The sequence below is a fragment of the Festucalex cinctus genome, chromosome 21 (genome assembly GCF_051991245.1).
Source record: "Festucalex cinctus isolate MCC-2025b chromosome 21, RoL_Fcin_1.0, whole genome shotgun sequence".
In the NCBI taxonomy this organism is placed as follows: domain Eukaryota; kingdom Metazoa; phylum Chordata; class Actinopteri; order Syngnathiformes; family Syngnathidae; genus Festucalex; species Festucalex cinctus.
The window spans coordinates 14354872-14363784 of record NC_135431.1 but is presented as its reverse complement, the minus strand read 5'-3'; the positions used below and the strand labels follow the sequence as shown (position 1 = coordinate 14363784).

The window sequence follows — 8913 nt, the reverse complement described above, 5'->3', positions numbered from 1 at the left end:
ACTTAAATTTATAGATCCTGTCCTACAAACAACGCCACCCACTTCCGTGTCCGCCCTCAGCTCCGCCTCCTCAATAGTCATTGTTTGGCATTCTTTTGTTTCTAGTTTTCTCTCCCGATCCCTCACAACTTCCCATTCTTCCCTGAATTACTCTTTGACCCCCCGAGACATCTATTCAAGTCATCTCACCGGCAATGGGAGCCTGGGAATGTTCATCCTCGGTGGCGTTCTCCTTCCCTTCAAAGGTGGGATTGTCAACGCCCACTTTCGGATTCTGCGCCAGCTTCTTGAGCCGGAGCGAAGCGTTGGGGTCGACGTCGCGCTTTCCCCGGCCGTCCTCTTCCCTCCTCTTCCTCAGCTCGTCCTGGTAGTGCTGAATCCTCTCCATCTGGGCGCTGCAGTGCACGGGCTTGACCAGGCAACTCTCGTCGCCGGGGCAGTCCACCGCCCGCTCGCGGTGGCCCGAGCCCTCCTGCACATAACCGTTCATGTGGGACGTGATCATCGCCGACTCCCAGCATACGGCTCAGACCGCCTCAGTCCTGGCCGAGCTCTGCTCGGGTGTTGAGAGGAACTGGTGCAGGGGCTCCCATTTGACTCCAACAGGGGTTGTAGACCTATGAGGTGCAAATGTTCATCCTGGAATATATGAAAAAATAAGAATGTGTTTAAAAAAAAACCTGTGTTAAAAAAAAAAAAAAAAGTAGACTACAAGTGGAGGATTTTGTTTTTTGGTGAACCAAGCTCAATTTTCTTCAACAAATTTATTTCCCCACATGTATATTTGTCCTCAAATAGTGGTAAGGTCCATTTTTCATACTTATGGTTCAGTATCCATTTATATCATAGACTCCTGGCGGCCTTCCCCCTTTACTCCTGACTTGCCTCAGCTAATCACAATTGGCAGGCCTGGCTAGCACCCCCCGCTCGCCCCGGCTCTTTGCTCCAAGCTCTGGAAGCATTTATCTCCGTTTAGACTGGCGGCTGACAAACAGCGGAGACTTCGAGAGGGCCATCTGTCGCCACAGCCTTAATTAATCCTTGGATATCTCAGCAAGCCGAGGCACCTGAACGGGACAGTGATAGATCTATGCATTTATTGTATACGATAGGAGGTGAAATGTTCAAATATGATGGTTTCATATGACAAAGAAATACTCCAGTTAACATGTAACCACACATTAAAAAAAAAAAAAAAGTGTCACACTATATACACATCTATTTAAATACCACACCAAATATAACATCTCATTCATCTCTCGTTTTAACATCTCAACCAGGGTACCCCAAATTTGGAGATGGGACCCAAAATGGGCACCACGTTTTTAGGGATTTATTTTTAAATCAGACCCTTGATTTTCAAAGTAATTTACAGTTAAGTACAACATTTTTTTTTTCTTCAATCAGTTTTAGTCAATTTGGGTCTGGTTCTAGATATTCAGTCATGTTTGTCTGCACTGTAATTGAGTGATACTCAAACCAATAAAAAGTCATGAAAAGTGGTTTGCAATTGCATAACATTTAAATTGGTCAGGTTTTATCACCCACTGATACGTCTAGAGGTGGAACTAGTGTTAGTTAGTCGCTGCTTTGCGAAGAGATTAGTTTAAATAGCCTTCATGTGTAACACTTCGGCGATTAACAGTACTTTAAAAAGCTAGTTTGGGCGATATTACGCACAAGATGTTGCTTAAATATAGTCACTGAACGAAGTTATAGGAGGCCAATTCTGAATAAAACGTCGCATTTTTGTTCCCCCTGGTTTAAAATGGTACAGATTAGCTTAGTACCAGGGTGCCGCTAACTCCCAAGTCAACTACGTAGCGGTGTCCCGTGAACGGCGACGACTACTCACCACTTCGGCGTCTGTGAATACGGCTTAAGAAAAGCCTTCCGCTGCCTTCTTTTATTTAAATCCACCGTCGCTTCTTTTACAGACACAGAAAGAGGGGAAAAAGGTCAGAGCGACAGCACGCGTTGTCTCTGGCGGGGTCCCGGTGGTCCACGTCCAGCCTGTCGTAGTGAGAGTTGAGTTCACGGACTCTTGAAGCCATTGAAGACGTGCACGAGGTGTTTTTATGCGGTCTCCCTTGGCAACATCGAGGCACCACAGCGACACCCATCGATCGGACGGGCTATTACAGTCTAATGGAGTTAAGAGTTGGGACAAAAGTATTGGGACATCTGCCCATTTGCTTTGACCATTGCATTTCAATTCATTACTAGTAAAGTAAAAAAAAAAAAAAAGAAAAGAAGAGCCTAAAATGTACTTACAGTAAAAATGAATTTTCACGGTCAATTTCTTAAATAAAAAAACCCAAAACAAAATTATAATAAAAATCATAAAATAATAAATTTAACAAAATATACAGTGTAAGTTTGCAAATTAAACTTAAGATATGCTGTGTATATAAGGGTTAAAAAAAAGGGTGCTTTATCCCCGCCCAATAAAAAAAGGAACACTTAATGCACTTGAGCGTATGAGAACAGCCATGTTAAATTATAGAGTCATCTCCATGTTAATCCCCTCACACTCAACAGACACTCTTACTCACATAAATGAATTGGAAGTACAATGTCCTATGAATCATCTGAAGTTAATGGGATCTTGTGTCATCTCACCTTGCAGAGCAGAGAAATGCTAACTGGTAAATCTTTACCACAGAATGGAGTTGCTGTATTTTCTATTTGTAGAACTGTTAACTTTTTTTGCTCCTCATGTTATGTGCACTCATTTCAGCATCTCCTAGAATTCTTCCTCAAAAGAGACATTGTTTTTTTTTATGCTCTTCAAACATACTCGTGAGAATCCATCTTCCACGTTCAGTCCAAACAAACAACTTTTCTTTTTTCTGCATAAACTTCTAGTTTGGATTTTACATTGGGGATTTCCCAGGCCTGTAAATCCGCTGGGAAACAAATGGACGACATAGTCAATCTATAATTATGGTCATGTAGTTCGAGTGGGCACGACACGACATGAAGCCAATCGGCTCTCGAAATGCAAACATCAGTCTTAAGTGGGCAGGACACAAAACACATACTGGCAACCGGCAACACAAAATATAATTCTTCCTATATAGCGAAAGAAATTTAGTCCCTTTATAGTTGTTTAGATATAATTTATTAAAAAAGGAAACCCAACAATAACTTTTTTTTTTTTTTTTTTTACATAATGATCAAGGATTTTTATTATCGTAGTCTCTTTCATCAGTTTCGGCATCATTACAGAAAATGTTTATAGTACAGAGTTGTTCAATGTCTCCTCATTGCTTAATAATAATAATAATAATAATAATAATAATAATAATAACTTCCTTAGGAGTGCTGGTCACATATCTGTACAATATGGTTCTATTTATTTTCTTTAATCTGTACAATTTTGTGAAGTCGGTTAAAAAGGCCGTCAGCAATTAAAGAAGCTGCTTCTTCTCTTGCTTTTTTTTTTTTTTTCTCTTAAATAGTTGCTCAAATAAAATATATTTCCCCTCCCCCCCAAGCTTATCCCTGGGAAGGGGTTTGTAGTAGGGGTGGTGGGCAGGGTAGGAGCAAATATTCCACCGCAAACTTAAGGAAGCTTCGACGCCCTGCGCCCCACCCCTCCTCTCGCTTCCCCCACCCCCGCCCGGGCATTTGGCACCGCGCACATAAACAAGACTCACGAGATAAACGACAAGCAAAGCTTTTTGTGAAGCCGATATGATGCATACTAATGAGAGAAAAAGTGTCACCTTGATGGGCGCTCAAATGAGAAAAAGACCTTTTTCCTCCTAACTGCAGCACCATGGGAAATCTGGAGTCTTCCTTAGTATTTTTCTTCATTTAAAAAAAAGAAAGAAAAAGAAAAAAAGAAAAAAACAGGTTAAGGGTATTTTTCCAGTAAAGATGAGAAAATAATTTTTTTTTCTGTCCTGGCAGGCACCTACAGCTGTCTATTAAAATGCTACTGCTATAGATAAGGTCTAGCGTTGAACACACAAAGCAATTGCAATGAAAGGAACAAAGTTGCCTTAATATAATAATGATAAGAAGAATAATCATAATAATAAGAAGAATAATCATAATATATTACAGAATAAATCTCTTTTTATAATTAGATTTTTTTCCCCTTTAAAAGTTATATTTTCTTTCTTTGAAATACTATAATCTTCTTAAATCAATGTTTTCTTATACAGTATATCTAGGCTGTGATCGAGATGTCGACTATACCTTCAAAGTTCTCCAAAATCAACAAAAACTAGCTGTGCCGTTGCATATTACAGAATAGTCGATGATATGTGGACATGCACCGTGAACCGCCCCGTTACACGACCCTCGCAAGGAACGACGGGCGAGGCTCCGCCTCCGCCCCCCGCCGCCACGACATCATAGCCGGCCGATGACCATGACGTCCACCACTTCGCCTTTGTGCAGCTCCACGTATTGCTCGGTTTTGGGAGGTAGCATCAGGAGCCCGTTGGCACTGCGCATGCTCATCAGTCTGCTGCTCACCTGGTTCCCTGCAACGGAGGACAAAGAACCATTTGCAGGTTTTAAGAGGATGTCAGCGTCAGAATCAGAGGTGGGCATTAGTGGTCTTGAGTGTGTTAGATTCTATTGGAGTTCCGAACTACCCCACTTTCATATGGTGTTCCACAGGGTTCAATTCTAGGGCCTCTGCAGATTTTATTGTATCTGCTATTAACTGTATAACTGTATTTGCTTCCACTGTTATGCTGGGCAAGATTAAAGAAAACAAAACAAAACAGTATGTGTAGGAACAAATTAACAAAAATAGAAAAAAATAAATAAATTGAATACAGGAAGTATATAACAGTCCACAGACTTTGAATTACAGTAGATTTAAAAAAAAAAACAATACAAAAAGAGGATGTCATCATATGGGGCTTTTTTTTAATTGGCTGCCACCAGATGATATCACCTTCATGCAACACAAAGTTAAAGGACTACAACTCCCAGTCGACGAGTCAACCTTCCTTCTTCCGGCTAACGGCCATGCTGTAATAAGAAATTAAGTACATTTAAAAGGCTCATGTAAGAATATATTTAAATTGAAAAGCAAAGGCAAAGCTTTTTATATTTTCTAGTGTTGTTACCATGGCGATGCACTGTTTATGAAAAATTCTGCTGATTTTGATGGTCTAAACGTGTGAGTACATGAAATTTTGCACATATGTCAGGCCCGCAAGAAAAAAAAAAAAAAAGTATAGTATCAGTTGTTTTTTTTTAAATGGGAAAATTCTGCTAATTTTGATGGTCTAAACGTGTGAATACATGAAATTTTGCACATAATACATCAGGGCCGTAAAAAAAAAGCATTGTATCAGTTTTTTTTTTTTTTTTAAACAAAAAAATCTGCTAAATTTGATGGTCTAAAGATGTGTGAGTACATGAAATTTTGCACATACATCAGGCCCGGGAAAAAAAAGTATCATATCATTTTTTTTCTTTTAAATGAAAAATTCTTATAATTTTGATGGTCTAAATGTGTGAGCACATGAAATTTTGCACATACATCATCAGGCGTGGAAAAAAAAAAAAAATATATTTTTTAAAGGAATTTAATTTTGTTCTATTTTGTTACGAAAATGCTTTTTTTTCCCTGTTGTAAAAAATAATAAAATTTAGCTAACTAAATTAGGCTTGGTACCCATACAGGTATGCATCCCAGGTGAGGTTTTGGGGTCACGTCTAACCCAATAGTTGACCTAAACGAAGAGACGGTGTGTCGCACGGCTGGCCTCGGAACATCGCTGGTGTTACCTGTGCTCTGTGCCCACGGCAGAGGCTCCTGGTGATGCCATGTCAGGATGCAGCGGTGGTATTCAGGGCGAGGATCCAATTTCACATCACAAGATAACTGCAAGTAAGTAAGACTATCAATGCCATTTGTATTCATTTACGATGGTATTCTTTTTAAGACAAGACAAAAAAAATGACATCATACCTGACAGCGTAAACCAAAAAAGTGATGTTGCTCCAACTGCTCTTACCCTCGCTTTGATGATCGTCGGCCTTGGGTCCAAAATACCCTGCATCTTCCTCAAGGCAGGGATGACAAAAAGATTACAGGTGACGACGGCGGACACGGGGTTTCCTAGGACAGAAGGCCGGGTGGAAAGATGGGACGGACGGACGAGAGGACAGAGAGGACAGAGAGAGGGGGAGATATATGAAGACCAGCTCCTCATACAAGCGGAGTAAATCAAGTCTTTCTCTCAACTTCACACACTACCTGGGAGGGCAAAGATGAGTTTACGAGCACCGTCGATGTCCAGCGTGGCGAAGGTGGTTGGGAGCCTATGGAGGAAAAAAATGAAATCAAATCATTTGTCATTCTGCAACATTGAACATGTTACAGAGCGTGCTTGGTTACCCTGGTTTCATGAAGACCCGACCAAAATGGATCTGAGCATGAAGATCAATGTCCAGCACCTGCTTAAGGTAGTCCTGCAAATCAACATTTTTTCCATGTTATTATTTATTCCTAAATGTTCATTCAAAGCTGCAGTATTCACTGTCTACCACAAGGTGTCAGTAAAACACAGCTCTGAGCAAATTGCCCACTACCTTCTCTCCCATGGATACTCCGCCTGAGGTGATAATGACATCAGCGCGGCTGATGCCTTCATTCAGAGCATTGAGAAGGTCGTCGGGGCTGTGGGACGCAGACAAATGCACCATCGGCGGTGTTGAATAGCAACTCAGTTGGGGGGAAGCCGAATATGAAAGTGTTGATGTTGTTTAAATGGAGGCGTACTTGTCTCCCACAATGCCCAGATTGATGGTTGGGTAACCATGCTCCTGGATGGTGGCCAGCAGGGTGGAGCGATTGCTGTCCCTGATTTTCCCGGGATGGAGGTCATCCTCTGGGTTCAGCAGCTACATGAGAAGAAAAAAACAACAACATACATTTGCTGTATGGTGGTAGCAACAAGCAAAACAGTGTGGCAAAGAGAATTTCTTTGTGTGTTTTTAGGGAGGCTGGAACGGAATGGTGGCATTTAATTTCATTGTGGAAAAGACAATTTGAGATAAAAGTGATTTCAGTTACATACATGGACATAGATAAACCCCTGGCAACAAAAGTGAGTACACCCCTAAGGGAAAATGTCCAAAATTAGTACGTCAGTCCTTTTCCTTCCCGAGTGTCACAGGTGTGTTAAATTTACATTTATTTAAGCTAAATTTATATAAGCTGTGCCCTGACTACCTTTCATTTTGTCAAAGCGTCATTTCTTCAGTCTTGCCCAATGAACCATTTGATCCATTATTATTATTATGAAAAAATATAATTAAATAGCTCCAGAAATGTGAGAGGGTGTACTCACTTTTGTGAGATGATGTTGAATTATATTTATTTATTTATTTATTTATTCACTCACTTCTTCTTCTTATTATTATTGTGATGGTTATTATTATTATTATTATTATTATGATGAAAAAATATATAATTAAATAGCTCCAGAAATTTGACTGTGAGGGGGTGTACTCACTTTTGTGGGATGATGTTGAATTATGTTTATTTATTTATTTATTTATTCACTGATTTCTTCTTATTATGATTATTATTATGATGATGATTATTATTATGAAAAAATAGAATTAAATAGCTCCAGAAATGTGAGGGGGTGTACTCACTTTTGTGAGATGATGTTGAAATATGTTTATTTATTTATTTATTTATTCACTGATTTCTTCTTCTTATGATTATTATGATGATGATTATTATTATGAAAAAATAGAATTAAATAGCTCCAGAAATGTGAGGGGGTGTACTCACTTTTGTGAGATGTTGAGTTATATTTATTTATTTATTTATTTGCTGATTTCTTCTTCTTCTTATGATGGTTATTATTATTATTATTATTATTATTATTATTATTATTATTATTTTTAATTATTATTATTATTTAAAAAATAGAATTAAATAGCTCCAGAAATGTGAGGGGGTGTACTCACTTTTGTGAGATGATGTTGAATTATATTTATTTATTTATTTATTTACTGATTTCTTCTTCTTCTTATGATGGTTATTATTATTATTATTATTATTATTATTATTAAAAAATATAATTAAATAGCTCCAGAAATGTGAGGGGGTGTACTCACTTTTGTAAGATGATGTTGAATTATAATTTATTAATTAATATAAATAATGAATGAATGAATGAATTAATCTATCTATTCACTGATTTGTTCTTCTTCTTCTTCTTCTTCTTATTATTATTTTTGTACATTATACATTGGATTTATTGTTATTTGTTTCATTTGGTGTAGTATACAAAGTCCCTAATTTTTCAAAGTTTGCTTCTAAAAAGATCCACTGGCTTACAACTTATAAATTGAATTGTATTCTGTCACTGACTGTTGAATTTAGCGGTCAAAGCAGACAGGGATGACCGTGCATAAACATGAGCACGGCAAGCTGCCAATAAAATAATCAGCACACTTTTTTTTTTTGCAGCAGCAGCAGAGGCTTTTTTCTAAATACAGATGATGCGAATGTATTCTAGTAGATGTAGGTATAATCCTCCCTAATGCAAAACAAATTCCTCATCACCTACCTCGTTTCCTGTCGACATGACCGCCACCACGGGGAATTTCTGGACCTCCACCTCCGTGACCCCCACGGTGGCCAGGAGGCCGATCTCGGACGGGCCCATGTGGGTGCCCTTGGCCAGCACACATTCGCCACGCTTGATGTCATGACCGATAGGCCTGATGGAATAAGACAGAAAATGCCTCCAGGATGAAGAATCAAGGATGAAAGGGCGTGTATGTTGGGTTGGGAGTTTTCGCAAATAAAATAAATCCATAAGGGGGTCACCACAGTGAGTCAGAAATTATAAACTGGTGGAAAAACAAATTGGCAAGCATGTAATTGAAGTCTCTCCTTTCTATTCTATAGAT

The 8913-nt window shown here is 39.0% G+C and overlaps 2 protein-coding genes across 7 annotated transcripts in view; both read right to left on the bottom strand.

Annotated features, from left to right (window-relative positions):
- Nucleotides 1–2066, bottom strand: part of pals1b (protein associated with LIN7 1, MAGUK p55 family member b) — a 13946-nt gene extending 11880 nt beyond the window's left edge. Inside the window, exons 1-2 of the mRNA XM_077511527.1 lie at nucleotides 1856–2066; nucleotides 190–639 (exon numbers count right to left, since the gene is read on the bottom strand). Of these exons, the coding sequence (XP_077367653.1) occupies nucleotides 190–505 (316 nt within the window). The 5' untranslated portion in view covers nucleotides 506–639; nucleotides 1856–2066. The remainder of the gene's footprint in view (nucleotides 1–189; nucleotides 640–1855) is intronic.
- Nucleotides 2067–2739: 673 nt separating this feature from the next.
- gphnb (gephyrin b) overlaps nucleotides 2740–8913 on the bottom strand; it is a 152342-nt gene continuing 146168 nt past the window's right edge. For 3 of the 6 annotated variants that reach the window (XM_077511521.1, XM_077511524.1, XM_077511525.1), the window contains 8 exons: nucleotides 8568–8721; nucleotides 6761–6882; nucleotides 6571–6658; nucleotides 6377–6450; nucleotides 6236–6300; nucleotides 5994–6097; nucleotides 5764–5860; nucleotides 2740–4499 (listed from right to left, as the gene is read on the bottom strand). In XM_077511521.1, coding sequence (XP_077367647.1) covers nucleotides 4366–4499; nucleotides 5764–5860; nucleotides 5994–6097; nucleotides 6236–6300; nucleotides 6377–6450; nucleotides 6571–6658; nucleotides 6761–6882; nucleotides 8568–8721 — 838 coding nt within the window. In that variant the 3' untranslated portion in view covers nucleotides 2740–4365. Of the gene's footprint in view, nucleotides 4500–5763; nucleotides 5861–5993; nucleotides 6098–6232; nucleotides 6301–6376; nucleotides 6451–6570; nucleotides 6659–6760; nucleotides 6883–8567; nucleotides 8722–8913 lie in introns of all 6 variants that reach the window. The other 3 variants (XM_077511522.1, XM_077511523.1, XM_077511526.1) reach the window with 1 other exon arrangement.